This window comes from Neolamprologus brichardi, chromosome 14 (assembly GCF_056152115.1).
Source record: "Neolamprologus brichardi isolate AB-2024 chromosome 14, ASM5615211v1, whole genome shotgun sequence".
NCBI classification, from domain to species: Eukaryota; Metazoa; Chordata; class Actinopteri; order Cichliformes; family Cichlidae; genus Neolamprologus; species Neolamprologus brichardi.
In genome coordinates, this window is record NC_142117.1 from 30261241 (window position 1) to 30279395 (window position 18155).

The 18155-nt window shown below is 40.1% G+C and overlaps 3 protein-coding genes across 3 annotated transcripts; all 3 read left to right on the forward strand.

The window, feature by feature from the left end:
- Positions 1–5932: 5932 nt before the first annotated feature.
- Positions 5933–6868, forward strand: LOC102792988 (olfactory receptor 52E5-like). The gene has a single exon (XM_006796689.3). The coding sequence runs from the start codon at positions 5933–5935 to the stop codon at positions 6866–6868; it is 936 nt and encodes a 311-aa protein (XP_006796752.3).
- Positions 6869–7898: 1030 nt separating this feature from the next.
- Positions 7899–8837, forward strand: LOC102793288 (olfactory receptor 51E2-like). The gene has a single exon (XM_035910266.2). It carries the CDS (start codon positions 7899–7901, stop codon positions 8835–8837), a length of 939 nt encoding a protein of 312 aa, XP_035766159.2.
- Positions 8838–16640: 7803 nt separating this feature from the next.
- LOC102793578 (olfactory receptor 52D1-like) lies at positions 16641–17576 on the forward strand. The gene has a single exon (XM_006796691.3). The coding sequence runs from the start codon at positions 16641–16643 to the stop codon at positions 17574–17576; it is 936 nt and encodes a 311-aa protein (XP_006796754.3).
- Positions 17577–18155: the final 579 nt, after the last annotated feature.

Genomic DNA, 18155 nt, shown 5'->3' on the forward strand with positions numbered 1-18155 from the left:
AAAAATCAAATAAACACTTTATTTTCATAGAATATGAACTTTTATACTTTCATATACATTGTATATTATCAATCATCTTTTCCCATTTTAATATCTGTATTATTATTAGTATTATTGTTATAACTAATACTACTATTAATAATACAACAATTTAAATATATAATTCGATCATTTCATTTTAATGTCTATTATATATTCAGTACATTGTTTATGTGAAGTGTGCTACATAACTAAGACTGGTTTAAACATATATCTGTCATGATCCGGCTGTGTGCAGGGAGGAAATGGACCAAACGCAAACTCACTAGAAACAGGATTGAACTCAAAATGGCAGCTTGTATTGCTGAACAAAGAACGTCTACAAAACCTAAACTGAGATGAATCTAACAAAACACACACAGAGAGACACAGGGAGCGGCTAACTAAATACTCAGAAAACTAAAGAGAATACAAGAAAGGCAAACTAAGACACTAGACTAAAGAATAAACTGGGGCAACAAAGAGAACTAAGATCATAATGCAAAAACTCAGAGACACAAGAAACTCAAAACACTGGGTCACCGACCCAGGACCGTGACAATATCTATCAATAACATCTTAATTAAGGCTCCTTATTACATTTCTCTTCTTTAAATCTCCAGTTTAGAGGAATAAACATCAAGTAGAATGTCAGTAATTTTAGTAACTCACTATGACTTTAGTTTATATACAATAAATCTTTGTCCTAAATCTCCTCTCGACAGGTTAATATCATTTTTATTGCTGATTTTTTTTCCATCGTAATCATTTTCACTAGAATATTTTATGACAGACATATTTTACTAATGCACACTGCTAAAAACAAAACAAAACAAAACAAAATAAAACAAAACAAATAAAAACAGGACCAAATGACCCCCTGTCTTTTGTGTGATACTGGGCTATATATATATATATCAGGCTATTTGACAAATTGTATATTTTTCTGGATAATAGGATGACAACATAATACTCATAAATAATTACCATGTTTATCACCATTCATCCACAAGTTTCTGTGTTGTCAGTGGTCCCCTGGGAAAAAAAATGAAATGGTAAAAGCTCAACCTTTGGGGCTGAAATACCTTCAATAATTTAACTTTGGGGACTCAAGTGGATTAAATTATTTATTCATTTATTTTGTTTTTGACAGGTTTACAAGTACTGCAATTAAATGGGTAACTGGGAATATTACTGAAGTTGCCATTGCTGACCCTATAGTGTCCATACAGACTGTTATCAAGTCCTATCCACTTCATTAGCTCTCTATTAAAAATATTCCAACATTTCTGTGAGCATTTTGGTCTAGCTTATTTCTAAAGAAGGAAGGAAAAAAATAGGGTGGCGTTGTACATAAAAGATCTTCACCACTGTTTCCTGCCAAGAATAGATGATGTTAGGGTTCCAAGCATAAATGTCAGAACACAGAGCACATACTGTTTTTTGCAATGTTCAATTAGAGCGATTATGTCTGATTTCCACGTGCACGTTTGTGCATGTCCTTAGTGAGATGATAATACATTTTTGATTCTTCACATACCCTGTGAGGCAGTGCTTAAGTCACAACTAACAATCTAAAGATGAGCTTTAAGATAACAACCAATACTCCAGAGATCTGCCTGCTGTTCAAAATCAAACCCATAAAGCCTTGAATGTTTTATCGGGTAGTCACAGGCGGCACTAACATAAGTCGATAAAGATGACTGCTTTGTGTGTATGTGGTTTAGATATCATTTTTAATTGTGCATTGAAGTGAATGAATGCTTTTTTGCTATTTTGCTGTTTCAGAGTTCTCGTTCCACTCGCATTCTCCGCCAGTGACTCCTCGTGATGACCTGTTGTTACGACCCGGCTCTGCTAGGCGACAGGGGATGTAACATAAATGAGCCCAGAGACAGGAGGGTTACATAAAAAGAAAAACATAAGGTTTATTAACACAACCGAAAACCGTTAGTGAAACATCTCACTAGGCAATAGGGTGATTTAAACGAACATAACAAACAACTCATATATTCAAATAACACTAATAACACCAGTAGAACACTACTCATCTAAACATCTCACAGGCAGTTACTAAACACAAAGGTTGCAAACATCAGCAATACAAAGACAGAGGCAAAGGCAGGAGGGACAGTCTGCACAGAGGCCGTAACACCTGTTCTCTGCTGGTGTCTCCTCATGTGTATTCATGTTTAGCCAGATTCCACTCTCGCTGTGTAAATAAAGACTTGTGAAAAGTTAAGTGGGTATTTGAGTCTGCTTTTGGGTCTGAATCTTGCTTGAACCTCTGGTTCATGACAGTTGATAAATATATACACATGAAGTTGTTTAGTCACAAAACTAGATAAATAAAAGAGCATAGTTTTTATACATGCATAAAATAAATCACAATTAGTAAGAAGCACTTTACTTTTTAAATTTTATATATTGCAATGTAACTGCCTGTGACCTGCATGAGCACATAGATGCCTTTAACTGTCAAACAGCTTGCCATGAAGCCTCTGTCTGTAGCCTGCTGTGCTGACTCTATCCCCATCGCCTTACCCTTAACCAAATCTCTATGCAGAAGTTGTAAGGGAAGGATATTACTTTTGGTTGTGTAATTTTTTTGACTTTCATTTATAATCTGCTTGTACTCTGAGTTTTACTGACCAATATCATTTCAGAATGCTTTGGTCTCATACAAGTAAACAGTCTGTGTAGAAAACAATGGAGGGCATGCCTTTACCTAAACACAATCTCAAAAACTTCTATTTTTAACATGTCTTACAACTATTTGTAAACAAGGACCATCAGGTAAAGCTCATCAAAATTGGTCAGTAGACAGACTGATTGGTTCCCAGACTGTGTCACGGGTAATGGGAAAATACGGACTCAGTCCCGGAGCTCTGGATGCAAAGTACACAGTGCGTTTATTTACAGTGCCCAAAAACAGTCTCAAAACACAAAGTGAAGTGCAAAGTCCAACAGTGATCTTCTCCAAACTCCCAGTGGTGCGCAGGTGAGTTTCCAAAGTGATTATCCGAGTGTGTGTTCTCCTCCGATAGCTTAATTCCGCGGGCTCCTTCTCTCCAACCTCCAGCTCCGTATCTCTTCCTCCTACAAATGAGCAAAAACAACAGGTGAGGAGGCTAGCCGGCTAAAGCTAAGTTGCAAGTCACAAAACACTCTTTACTACCACGCTTCAAGTACAATCCAGCGTCAACTGCCATCTGGACACACAGTTAAATACCTCAGCCCACAACGAAGGATGATTAGTCACAGCTGGGTGGCAAATTAGGTGCAGGTGTGTCAGCCGCTGGGTGGAGGAGGAGGAGGAGAGAGAGAAAAACACACACACACATACACACACACAGGCAGGTCGCCCTGGGAAGGACCGTCCGACCATGACAGACTGCCTTTATGTTAAACTCTATTGGAAGTGGTGTGAGAAAAAGAGCACAATCCTTAGATAGTTATTTAGTAATCTTTCATTTTTAAGGATTCAAGTCAACCATAAAACACTTGTAAAGTATCTAAACCCCCATGTTAAGAAAAGACCTGACATAGTGTATTGGAATATAGCTTAGACTGACTTCCACAAGTTATATCACTAAAACATAGAATCAGAAGGCATATTAGTCACTTTCAAGTATACTGAGGTTGTGCACTGCACTGGTATTCTGCAGAGGTCTAAGCCTTTGCAGTATTAAAAAGTAGATATGGATACAGCCTAGGAAGTGATATAGATTGAGAAGCACAGTTGATAAATCAGGGGTGTCCAACTCCAGGCCTCAAGGGCTGGTGTCCTGCAGGTTTTAGATATCACACTGGGTCAACACACCTGAATCATATGATTAGTTCATTACCAGGCCTCTGGAGAAATTCAAGACATGTTGAGGAGGTAATTTAGCCATTTAAATCAGCAGTGTTGGATCAAGGACACATCTAAAACCTGCAGGACACTGGCCCTTGAGGCCTGGAGTTGGACACCCCTGTCATAAATGAAAGTGAAGAAAAGTCAGGGGCCCCGGCAATAGAAATTACAGAGATGAGGAGGGATAGGAAACAATGCAGAAGACTATGGCCCTTCACAGGAGGCATCACCAGCAAGTGAAGGAAGTTGCTGATGTCAATAAATCCTCTCCATGTATAGGGACTGGCTTAGCGATAAGATTTACAAGTTTATGTAAACAAAGTTGTTTGACAAGTCATGGGCAAAGAGGACTGGAATGTAGTGCAGCTTACTGTAACTGCCGCAGGACTGATGATAGCTTCAATCTCGTATGGTTCAATGTAACATGGAGCGAGCTTATGGGAAAGGTATTTCGAGCCCCAGCTCCGACAGTCTCTGTCATTGTGACATTGGGCAAGACACACTTCACACTTGCCTACTGGTGGTGGTCAGAGGGCCCTGTGGTGCCAGTGTCCGGCAGCCTCGCCTCTGTCAGTGCGCCCCGGGGCAGCTATGGCTACAATGTAGCTTGCCATCACCAGTGTGTGAATGTGTGTGTGTGAATGGGTGGATGACTGAATGTAGTGTAAAGCGCTTTGGGGTCCTTAGGAACTAAGTAAAGCGCTATACAAATACAGGCCATTTACCATTTTACCATTTACCATTTTAAAGGATGTTCAGCCCCCTCTTTCCATTTCCCTAGTGCCAACTTCACTGCTAACATCTCCCGGTTGGCCACATCATAATTTTTCTCTGCAGGAGGTGACAGAAAAAGGCACAAAATTGTAGCTTTCCTATTAGTCCACAACACTGGGAACAGAGAACAACCCTGACTCCAGAGTCTGATGCAACTATGATAAATGGTTTTGTGGTATCTGGGTGGATCAAAACAGGTGTTTTAGGAAGACAAAGGCAGTTTTGGCTTCAGTGGACAAGACAGACGGGACTTTGGTGGAGGTGAGGTGTGGTGGGTGCTTGTGTGACGTGGAAGCGAGCCCTTCACTTACAGGTCGATCTTCACCTGTCCTCCTGCCAAAATATAACCCAGAAACTGACAGAAGAGTGGAACAAATTTCTCGGCCTTGACATAGAAGCGGTTCTCGAGGAATCATTGCAGGATGGAGTGGACATGGACACAGTGCTCCTGGGGGGTTTTGAAGAAAGTCAGGATAACATCAAGACATACGAACACAAAGATGCTCAGAAAATCTCTTAGAATGTCATTCACTAATACCAGGAAAACCACTGGAGCGTTAATGAGGATAAAGTTGTATATTGAATGTGGTTTTCCATTCATCTCCGCTCCTGGATACAGACCAGATGATAGGCAATGCGTAAGTCAAGTTTAGTAAAAATAGTTTCTATGTGCTTACAGATAATCTTGAAAAACTGATAAAATGATGAAAGCTGACCTGTTGATATGTTGTTGATGTTTGTGTAGGTAATTAATGACATGTTATAACATTTCTGATCCTTGATAAATCCGTTGTGAGGCAGTGGTTAAGACCATGCGAATCTAAAGAGGAACTTTAAGATAACACCTAATACTCCAGAGAACTGCCTGTTCAGAGTCACGTCTATAAAGCCTTTAATCCCCATGAATCTTCTACTAGGTTGTCATGGCCAGCACTGACATAACTGGATAAAGATGAGTGCTTTGTGTGTATGTACAATGTTGTGCATATGTACAATGGTTTTTCTTCTTTGAAGCGATTGACTCCTATATATATATATGTGTGTTGTATGAGCTATTTAAATTTAAGGTCAAACGTTCTAAGTTTTTTTTTTATGAGTGCAAATTATATGACATGAAATGTATATGAAGTTCTTTGGAGAGGACGATAGAGTTTGTTGATTATAACTGAACTTCTTTTTTATATATTTTCTATTATGTACTTTGAGGTACGTAAATATTGTCTTGCTCATTAGCAAAGAAGTGATGATTGACTTCTCAATTTTATAGTATGAAAAAGCAACAAAATGAACAACCAATACAACGCATCCTCTTTTTTACAGATTAATGTCTTTAATCTCTCCTCTGAGAGTGTTGTTTCTGCATTTCTTTTTGCAACTTTGAGTTACATGATCATACTATTTTGCAACCTTACTCTAATCCTCACCATTATGCTGAATAAATCTCTGCATCAGCCAATGTACCTAATTCTGCTGAATCTTCCTATTAATGACCTTATAGGTTCATCAGCTCTCTTTCCACAGCTCATCAAAGAAATACTGAGAAACAGTGGGATAATGCAATACTCAGCTTGCGTTGCTCAAGCTTTCTTTATCCATATCTATGCAGCAGGCACTTTGTTCAATCTGAGTGCAATGGCATATGATAGATACATTGCCATATGTTACCCACTGCAGTACAGTACTGTGATGACTAATGCCCATATCATGAGAATAATCACCATTGTATGGATGAGTTGTTTAGTTTTAATTGCTGTGCTTTTTTTCTTACTTTTGCGTTTGCCTCGTTGTCGATCTGAAATGACTCACGTTTACTGTGATAATCCATCTCTGCTGACTTTGGTCTGTGCTGACACAACTATTAACAATATCTATGGCCTTTTGATAAGTGCTGTTGCACAATTGGTGGCTAATGGAATTGTTTTCTACACATATCTCCAGATCCTCATAACTTGCTTTAGATGTAAACGATCAGATACAAAAGCCAAAGCTCTGCAGACATGTGCTACACATCTGATTGTTTTTCTCTTGTTGGAGTGTCTTGGTCTTTTCACCATCATATCATATAGACTAAATAATGTTTCACCCCATTTCAGAAGATTTATGGGTTTGTCAACTTTAATTTTCCCCCCAACACTGAATCCAATCATCTACGGTTTGAAAACAAAGGACATTCGAGAAAAGGTGTTGAACTTTTTAAAGAATAGGATCTTTTCATCTTAATGCACTTTTTTCAAAAGAATCTGATGTAACATGCTGAAACATTTTAAATGTTTTATTTTCCCGTATTTATCCTGCTGTCTGACATTAATTCAGTCACTCTGTCGAGTCTTTTAAAAAATGCTGATTAAGTTTTCTGATGACAGATATTGTAATGCTTTTTGAAAGAATGTAGGTTATTACTTTATTTTTTAGTTATTGCTTGTCATTATATTCTTTTGCATAAAAAGTAAATGGAAACTTCCAATTACACTTTTTTCTCGTTGTGTGACTGTTTTCACAAAAATCAAATAAACACTTTATTTTCATAGAATATGAACTTTTATACTTTCATATACATTGTATATTATCAATCATCTTTTTCCATTTTAATATCTGTATTATTATTAGTATTATTGTTATAACTAATACTACTATTAATAATACAACAATTTAAATATATAATTCCATCATTTCATTTTAATGTCTATTTATATTCAGTACATTGTTTATGTGAAGTGTGCTATATAACTAAGACTGGTTTAAACATATATCTGTCATGATCCGGCTGTGTGCAGGGAGGAAATGGACCCAACGCAAACTCACTAGAAACAGGATTGAACTCAAAATGGCAGCTTTTATTGCTGAACAAAGAACGTCTACAAAACCTAAACTGAGAAATTATTAATGAGATATACTTCAAAGACTTTTTCTGAATAAAAGTAAAATTTTACATATCTACTTCTATGTGAGGACTTACTTCATGCAAAATGCTCCAACAGCTAGCCTCGTGGGGCATCTTTGGCTTATATAAAGAACAACATCATCATCATTGGTAATTACAGCACTGTAAGGGTGAAGTTAGGGTGATGCAAGGCTTCAGGAAAAAACAACAACACAGGTACAACTAACTTTGTGTTTCATAATCAAATTGAAATTGCTTGTTAATTTATGATAATTTATTTTAACTGGAGAAATTTGATACAGATTTTGACAAGCAAGAGGAACATATTATTTTCCATAAGAAAGGAAACAGTTTAAAGATTGTATAATTATGTATACTAATTCATCTACAAGTAGCCTTCTAACACTGCAAACACTGGGCTTATCTAGCACAGATATCTATCCAGCATTTGTATTTGGAACACTTACCTATTTAATTATTATGTTTGCCAATTTGTTGGTGTTAACAGTCATCGCTATGAATAAAAAACTACACAAGCCCATGTTTATCCTGCTGTTCAACTTGCCCATTAGTGACATAGTGGGTGCAACGGCTTTTTTTCCTCATCTCATTTTTAGCATTGTGGCAGAGAACAGACTTATTTCCCACCATGCATGTATTTTTCAGGCTTTTCTGATTCATGTTTATGGTACAGGAAATTTGCTCATCTTGAGTGTCATGGCATTTGACAGATATATTGCTATATGTTTTCCACTGAGGTATACAACCATTATGAATTCACATAATTTAATGAAAATGATTGTTATAACATGGTTCATAAATTTGTCAATGATGTTTACATTGTTTATTCTGCTTGCACGTTTCAAAACATGCAGAACAAACATTGTAGATTTTTTCTGTAACAATCAGTCATTAGTAAAATTAATCTGTGAAGACACCAGTGTGAACAACTACTATGGATTAGCAACTATATTCCTGCTTATGGGAGGCCCGTTGGCACTAATTGTGTACACATATGCACAGATCTTGCGTACATGTGTCATCACGAATCATACAGATGCCCGGCAAAAAGCCATTCAGACATGTGCTACACATTTAATTGTTTTCTTAAGCTTACAAATCAACACTGTCTTTGCATTGATTTCTCACCGCATCGACAGCTCGTCCCCTGTTCTGAGAAGAGCATTTGGTGTGTCTGTTCTAATTTTTCCCCCTTTCCTTGATCCTATTATATACGGACTGAAAACTAAAGAACTAAAGCAATGCATAGTAATGTTTCTAAAACGAAATGTGGGTTTAACAATGTAGCCACTTTTCCGATTGAATGTGCTGTTTACATATGTCTTTTTTATTCTACAGAGTAGGTTAACTGTTTCAGTTGATAAACTGATTAAATCTTGATTGCTTTTTATCAAATTATTTAATTACAATCTAACTGACATAAGTTAGTCCTTTGAATACTAAGTTTCTTCTGAGAAATCTTTTCTTGATCTCCTCTGTGTTGTATTTTTTCTTCTCTTTTTTTGTAAATCAAAGACCACGAATGAATCTTAAGAATAATCTTTATGCAAAAATAATGATAAAATAATAATAAATAAAAATTACAAGATTAACACATGCAGTTACTTTAGAATAATATAGAATTGTGAACTTCTGCTCATGTTCATTATAATTATTTTAACCTCCTGCCTAGTGACTGTTATGAAATTAATCTAATATTGATTTCAGTGATATTGGAATTTATATTCAATGTATATTGCAAATAAGTAAATGCATTTAGTAATATGTGAATCATATATTTTGTTCTTTTTTTTTCTTTTTTATACTAATTCTTATGGAATTCGTATGAGTAACATGTTTATTTGTGTATTTATGTTTTCACGTTTTCGATTTTATCATTGTGCTTGTGTCAGAATAAAAAACTCCTGAAATTTCATCGTTGACTCCATATGATAACATGATAAATAGACAAGAAATAAGGAAAAAGAACTGAAGTTTGTTTTAAGATAAGATACGATGAAATAAGATAAACCTTTATTACTCCCACACCTGGGAAGTTTGTTATACCTGGGAAATTTGTTATGTTTTTTTTTTAGCCCCTATGATACTTCGTTTTAAGTTAACCACAGTATACCTACTGAAAGTACTTTCTATAAATGCAGAGTTATAGTTTATTTCTTGTCTCCAGAGCACGTCTGTAAACTTTGGTAATTTCTTTATTAAACAGGAATACAGAACAACTGAAGAAGTCATGGGTAGTTAAATACAAAACTGTAATAAGAAAACAGATCAAGCATTTTGTAAAGACTGATCACAGATGCACTGATGCACAGTGTCATGGCCCCAACAGAAAATATCACACATTTGACGACAAAGCCCGTTAACAGAGTTTGGTATTTAGGTCATTACTGAGTTTGTTAATTAGTGTTTCACCCAAAATATATATTTCTGTTTATACACAAACACACTGCCTTTTCTGTACCAGCAATATTGTCAAAGGGGCCTGGAGCCCAGTATGTGGGAGTGAACTCAAGCACAAACACCAAACAGAAACAGCGATAAGATTTACAAGTTTATGTAAACAAAGTTGTTTGACAAGTCGTGGGCACAGAGGACTGGAATGTACTGCAGCTTACTGTAACTGCCGCAGGACTGATGATAGCTTCAATCTCGTATGGTCCAAAGTAACATGGAGCGAGCTTATGGGAAAGGCATTTCAGTGGATTGTCTTTAGCAGCAAGCCATACCCTTTGCGCAGGCTGGTTCCTGGGAGCAGGTGTCCTTAGGCTGTCTGCACAGCAGAACTGAAGATTGCTCGATCTGAGTAGCGCCTTCTCGGTCCAGATGCGTTAACATTGTTGCAGATGGTGTGGAGGGAGAAGGTGAGCCTTGGCTTACAGAAACAGAGGTGTCTTCGAAGCGTGAGAGACCAGTTGCAGATGGGGTTAGTGTGTTTTGTGTGTATGCCCAGGGAAGATGCGTAGACCATATTGGTGGTTTTGCGTGGTGACACAGCAGAGAGCTGATTGCAGTTTCTGTTTGAGATGCTCGGTTTGGCCATTGGTTTGTGGATGATAACCGGAGCTGAGGCTGACCTTTTCTCCATGTGCTGAGTCGAAGGCTTTCCAGAACTGAGAAGTACACTGTGGACCTCTATCAGAAACAATTTCCATAGGTATCTAGCTTGAACTTCCTAGAATCTGGATGGTAAGAGACTGATAATTTGAAGTGAGCAAAAACAAAGACTATAGACTGGCTTGACAGACATTAATTTTTTTAGCCGTTCTTAAATAGGTTAACTTTTTATGGTCTGTCCAGATGGTAAATGGATGTTCAGCCCCCTCTTTCCATTTCTCGAGTGCCAACTTCACTGCTAACATCTCCCGGCTGGCCACATCATAATTTTTCTCTGCAGGAGGTGACAGAAAAATGCACAAAGTTGCAGCTTACCTATTAGTCCAGAACACTGGGAACAGAGAACAACCCTGACTCCAGAGTCTGATGCAACTACTTCTATGATAAATGGTTTTGTGGTATCTGGGTGGATCAAAACAGGTGTTTTAGTAAGACAAAGGCAGTTTTGGCTTCAGGACTTTGGTGGAGGTGAGGTGTGGTGGGTGCTTGTGTGACGTGGAAGTGAGCCCTTCACTTACAGGTCGGACCTTGGCTGGGTCGATCTTCACCTGTCCTCCTGCCAAAATATAACCCAGAAAGATGACAGAAGAAGAGTGGAACAAATTTCTTGGCCTTGACATATAAGCAGTTCTCGAGGAATCATTGCAGGATGGAGTGGACATGGACACAGTGCTCCTGGGGGGTTTTGAAGAAAGTCAGAATATCATCAAGACATACGAACATAAAGATGCTCAGAAAATTTCTTAGAATGTCATTTACTAATACCAGGAAAACTGGAGTGTTAATGAGGATAAAGTTGTATATTGAATGTGGTTTTCCATTCATCTCCGCTAGTGGGTACTTATTTTTAATTGAATATTGAATAGTTTTTATTATCTTATTTGTTATCAGCCTCCTCAGTATTGCAAATATGTGTCTACGGCTCAGCAATGCTTGGCTTTTGTTGTTTCACATGTCACTGCCTCTGTGTCTGTCAATATGCAGAAAGGAAAAAAAAAATTAGGAAAAATAGACAAAAAAAGACCAATTATTAATTGAACAATCTGAATATCTAATCCAATCATTTAATTTTAACATCTTTTTTAGTGTATAGTTTTTTAAACTATGTTAAAAAAAACATTCCCTACTTGCCCCTGTGGGCGGTCAATTTTTCAAGCACGAGTCCTCTACCAGAGGCCTGGGAGCTTGAGGGTCCTGCGCAGTATCTTAGCTGTTCCTGGGACTGCGCTCTTCTGGACAATCTCCGCTGTTGTACCTGGGATCTGCTGGAGCCACTCGCCTAGCTTGGGAGTCACTGCACCTAATGCTCCGATTACCACTGGGACCACCGTCACCTTCACTCTCCACATCTTCTCGAGCTCTTCTCTGAGCCCTTGGTATTTCTCGAGCTTCTCGTGTTCCTTCATCCTGATGTTGCTGTCATTTGGAACCGCTACATTGATCACTACGGCCGTCTTCTCATGTTTGTCTACCATCACTATGTCCAGTTGGTTAGCCACCACCATTTTGTCCGTCTGTATCTGGAAGTCCCACAGGGGCTTCTTTACACAGCCTGCACCTTGGGTCTTGCCTGGTGTGATAGACCCCAGTCTCTATGGATCTTGTACTCAGAGCTTGTTCTTGTGCTGCCATGATTAGTGCCTCTGTGCTGCTTTCAGTCCAGCTTTGTCCAGCCACTGGTAGGATTTCTGGATATCAGCCACCTCCTCTATCTGCCGGTGGTACATACCGTGCAGGGGCCTGTCCTTCCATGATGGTTCCTCGCCTTCCTCCACTTTCTTGGGTTTCTGCTGCCTGAGGTATTCACTGAGCACGCTGTCAGTTGGGGCCATCTTCGTGATGTATTCGTGGATGTTCCTTGTCTCATCCTGGACTGTGGTGCTGACACTCACCAGTCCCCGGCCCCCTTCCTTCCGCTTAGCGTACAGCCTCAGGGTGCTGGACTTGGGGTGAAACCCTCCATGCATGGTAAGGAGCTTTCTTGTCTTTGTGTCAGTGGCTTCTATCTCCTCCTTTGGCCAGCCTATTACCCCAGCAGGGTACCTGATCACGGGCAGGGCGTAGGTGTTGATAGCCCGGATCTTGTTCTTACCATTCAGCTGACTCCTCAGGACTGGCCTGACCCTCTGTAGGTACTTGGTGGTTGCAGCTTTCCTAGCGGCCTCTTCATGGTTCCCATTTGCCTGCGGGATCCCCAGGTACTTGTAACTGTCCTCTATGTCTGCAATGTTGCCTTCTGGTAGTTTGATCCCCTCCGTTCTGACTACCTTCCCTCTCTTTGTTACCATCCGACTACACTTCTCCAGCCCGAACAACATTCCGATGTCATTGCTGTATATCCTGGTGGTGTGGATCAGTGAATCAATGTCTCATTCACTCTTGGCATACAGCTTGATGTCATCCATGTACAGGAGGTGGCTGACAACTGCTCCATTCCGTAGTCGGTATCCGTAGCCAGTCTTGTCAATTATCTCTATGAGGGGGTTAAGGCCTATGCAGAACAGTAATGGGGACAGAGCATCTCCTTGGTAGATCCCGCACTTGATGGTGACCTGTGCTATGGGCTTGAGGTTGGCCTCCAGTGTTGTCTGCCACATCCCCATTGAGTTCCTGATGAAGGCTCTCAGGGTCCTGTTGATCTTATATAGTTCTAGGCATTCCAGGATCCAGGTGTGGGGCATTGAGTCATAGGCCTTCTTGTAATCAATCCAGGCAGTGCACAGGTTGGTCTTCTTGCCAATTCCTTTCTGTGTCCCGCTCATGTATTGACCCATGTGCCTGTTCATCTTAGCCGATATGATGCCTGACAGCAGCTTCCATGTAGTACTGAGGCAGGTTATTGGTCGGTAGTTGGAGGGGACCGGTCCCTTCTGGGGGTCCTTGGGGATCAGGACCGTCCGACCTTTGGTTAGCCATTGGGTTAGCCTTCGGTTAGCCAGTTGGGGCCACGAAGATGGCCCCAACTGACAGCGTGCTCAGTGAATACCTCAGGCAGCAGAAACCCAAGAAAGAGGGAGACGAGGAACCATCATGGAAGGACAGGCCCCTGCACGGTATGTACCACCGGCAGATAGAGGGGGTGGCTGATATCCAGAAATCCTACCAGTGGCTGGGTCCTCCTTTCCTTGCATCCACACACGACACAAGCCCTTACAGAATGACATGACGCGTGCCACAAGGACACTGTGTGGACTCTGACCTTTTCGAGCGGCAGGAGGCAGCGCTTCCCTTTGGGCAGAGAAGCTCAGGACGAAAGAGCGGCTCTTTCTGTAGAGGGATCAGGTCTTCGACGGGACTCGCCTGGCTCTGGGCGGACCTCGGGGACACCGCAGTCCTCCACCCGCTGCCTCACCTGCACCTGAGCATTCGCCGCTGAGAGTTGGTGTCGCCGCTCACTCTCTCGGCGCTCCGCTCCTCGCTTGCCCACCAGCCGCTTCATTCACGGGACCTACCACCTCGCTGTGCTACGACGACTCCGCCTCCCACATCGGCTCTACGGAGGCTCCCGCGTTCGGCGTCCTGCTTGGAGCAGAAGTGTCCGGTGGTGAGCAAAACCGACTCTTTTTTTTCCTTTCTCCACACTGCAAGCCAGAGACTATTCGCCATTCAACTACATTCTGGACTATCCAATTAATACTCACCATCCTGCCTCCGAAGAGACTGCTCCACCATCCTAGGCCACTGCTAAAGAGATTATCACCGTTAAACCTGATAATTTCTCCCACTCATCACCATTTCCTCACCCATTACTCAACCTTTTTCTGCTAGCAGGGCAGCTCAGATCCTGCCTTCCCCTCCACCTGTTTCACTTTCTCGGGTGAGGGCAGCTAAGGCTCAGCCTGTTCCTGCAGCACCTCCTCAGGTGGCTAGGGCCCAGCCAGCCCCTACTCCTGTGCCAGCTCCCAGGACGAGGGCACCTGTGGCCCAGTCTACCTCCACACCTGTTCCTGTTTCTCAGGTGGGGGTGACTGTGGGGGTGGGGGTCACCAACAGTAGCTCAGTCTCCTGTCCTCGAGTCACCGGCTGCTCAGTCTCCTGTCCTCAGTCATCTCCTGTCCTCAGTCACCTCCTGTCCTCAGTCACCTCCTGTCCTCGAGTCACTTCCTGTCCTCGAGTCACCTCCTGTCCTCGAGTCACCTCCTGTCCTCGAGTCACCTCCTGTCCTCGAGTCACCTCCTGTCCAGTCTGTCGCCCGTTGCCCAATCTCCTATCCAGTCTCTGGCCCAGTCACTCATTCCTCCTCCTGTTCAGTTCCCTGACCTGCATCCACAGCATTCAGAGCCAGCTGTGAGCTCTCCCGCTCCTCAGCCGGTCCGGCCTGTCTACAGCCAGAGGTTTCCGCACCTGCTGGCCCGGCCTGTCTTCAGCCAGAGGTTTCCGCACCTGTTGGCCCTGCAGCCGCTGCTCCGCCACCTTCTCCTCATCCACGTTGGATTCGGCGTCCACCTTCCAGGCCGCTGACTGGACCTTGTAGCCGGCGTGGTCGGCCTCCGGACCCGCTCAGCCGCTGGCCACGCGGTCGCCCACCAGAACTGTTTTGGCTCAGCCGCTGGCCACGTGGCCACCTGCCTAGACCGTTTCATTTTGGACATTTTGGACAATAGAATATTTTAGACAGATATTTACTAATGCACACTGGACAAAACAAAACAAAAAACAGGATCAAATGACCCCCTGTCTTTTGTGTGATACTGGGCTATATATATATCAGGCTATTTGACCTAATTCAATATTTTTCTGAATAATTGGATGACAACATAATACTCATAAATAATTACCAGGTTTATCATCCACAAGTTTCTGTGTTGTCAGTGGTCCCCTGGAAAAGAAATGAAATGGTAAAAGCTCATCTTTTGGGGCTGAAATACCTTCAATAATTTAACTTTGGGGACTCAAGTGGATTAAATTAATTATTTATTTTGATGCATGCTCAATCATCCAGGTAAGTAAATCTCCAAAAGTTGATTCTGTTCATCTGGATGCTACGTCCAGATGAACAGAATCAACTTTTGGAGATAATTATTTATTTTGTTTTTGACAGGTTTACAAGTACTGCAATTAAACGGGCAACTGGGAATATTACTGAAGTTGCCATTGCTGACCCTATAGTGTCTATACAAACTGTTATCAAGTCCTATCCACTTCATTAGCTCTATATTAAAAAATATTCCAACATTTCTGTGAGCATTTTGGTCTAGCTTATTTCTAAAGAAAGAAGGAAAAAAATAGGGTGGCGTTGTACATAAAAGATCTTCACCACTGTTTCCTGCCAAGAATAGATGATGTTAGGGTTCCAAGCATAAATGTCATAACACAGAGCACATACTGTTTTTTGCAATGTTCAATTAGAGCGATCATGTCTGATTTCCACGTGCACGTTTGTGCATGTCCTTAGTGAGATGATAATACATTTTTGATTCTTCACAAACCCTGTGAGGCAGTGCTTAAGTCACAACTAACAATCTAAAGATGAGCTTTAACATAACACCCAATACTACAGAGATCTGCCTGCTGTTCAAAATCGCACCTATAAAGCCTTGAATGTTTTACCGGGTAGTCACAGGCAGCACTAACATAAGTCGATAAAGATGACTGCTTTGTGTGTATGTGGTTTAGATATCATTTTTATTGTGCATTGAAGTGAATGAATGCTTTTGTGCTCTGTTGCCTTTGAGTATTTGAATTCCAGACTACAGGCAAAAATATTATAACATGTTATCATAAATGCATAATATATACACTGTGTAATGCTTAACCGCAGTGTACATGGACTCAGTTGTCCAGCATGAAATTATCATGGTTACAGTTTATGAATAAAATGTAATCATAACTTTCAATGTTTTTTCTTCTTTCTATGATTTTTTTGTTATTATGTTCATTGGTGTGATTGCTAAATTGAAATGCATAAATATTTTCTCCCTAATAAACAATGAAGTGATGATTGATTTCTGAGTTTTATATAGCAAAAGCTAAGAAATGAACAACCAATACAACACATCCTCTTTTTTACAGATTAATGTCTTTAATCTCTCCTCTGAGAGTGTTTTTCCTGCATTTCTTTTTGCAACTCTGAGTTACATGATCATACTATTTTGCAACCTTACTCTAATCCTCACCATTTTGCTGAATAAATCTCTGCATCAGCCAATGTACCTAATTCTGCTGAACCTTCCTATATATGACCTTATAGGTTCATCAGCTCTCTTTCCACAGCTCATCAAAGAAATACTGAGAAACAGTGGGATAATGCAATACTCAGCTTGCGTTGCTCAAGCTTTCTTTATCCACATCTATGCAGCAGGCACTGTGTTCAATCTGAGTGCAATGGCATATGATAGATACATTGCCATATGTTACCCACTGCAGTACAGTACTGTGATGACTAATGCCCATATCATGAGAATAATCACCATTGTATGGATGAGTTGTTTAGTTTTAATTGCTGTGCTTTTTTTCTTACTTTTGCGTTTGCCTCGTTGTCGATCTGAAATGACTCACGTTTACTGTGATAATCCATCTCTGCTGACTTTGGTCTGTGCTGACACAACTATTAACAATATCTATGGCCTTTTGATAGTTGCTCTTTCACAATTAGTGGCTAATGGAATTGTTTTCTACACATATCTCCGGATCCTCATAACTTGCTTTAGATCTAAACGATCAGATACAAAAGCCAAAGCTCTGCAGACATGTGCTACACATCTGATTGTTTTTCTCTTGTTGGAGTGTCTTGGTCTTTTCACCATCATATCATATAGACTAAACAATGTTTCACCCCATTTCAGAAGATTTATGGGTTTGTCAACTTTAATTTTTCCCCCAACACTGAATCCAATCATCTATGGTTTGAAAACAAAGGAAATTCGAGAAAAGGTGTTGAACTTTTTAAAGAATAGGATCTTTTCATCTTAATGCACTCTTTCAAAAGAATCTGATGTAACATGCTGAAACATTGGACATTTTTCACCTTCATTGTCCTCCTGTTATGTGAAATTATATTGTATGTTATTGTTTACTCAGTCACGTCCTTTTCTAACCCTAACACAAAAGCAGTGCACATTAAAATTTCTGAAATCAAACAATTTTTGAAAACAACAATACAAGAAATTAACATCTGATTAAAGACTGAAGGTAATATTTTTTAGTGTGCGTTGTTACTTTATCATTAATGTTTGTCATTATACCATTGTATAAAAAGTAAACGCACACTTGAAGTTAATTTCAATGTTTTTGCTTTTTATGTTGTATGACAATTTTCTAAATAAATAAACAAACACTGTTTAGTAGGTACTACAGCAGTTGGAATAATCATAATGATTGATAATGATAATTTCTGATTTGGTTTTAGAATTATGTTGTCAAATAATGTAACTTAAACAGGTATTGCCCTGCAGATAAGATACTGTTTTTATGCACTGATTATCATCAAATGAGTATTTACCATTGTAATATGTGTAATTAAATTATTATTATTATTATTATTATTATTAT

Excerpts from the sequence above, each read along its gene's own strand:
- LOC102792988 (XM_006796689.3), top strand. The coding sequence starts at position 5,933 with ATGAACAACCAATACAACGCATCCTCTTTTTTACAGATTAATGTCTTT.
- LOC102793288 (XM_035910266.2), top strand. The coding sequence starts at position 7,899 with ATGTATACTAATTCATCTACAAGTAGCCTTCTAACACTGCAAACACTG.
- LOC102793578 (XM_006796691.3), top strand. The coding sequence starts at position 16,641 with ATGAACAACCAATACAACACATCCTCTTTTTTACAGATTAATGTCTTT.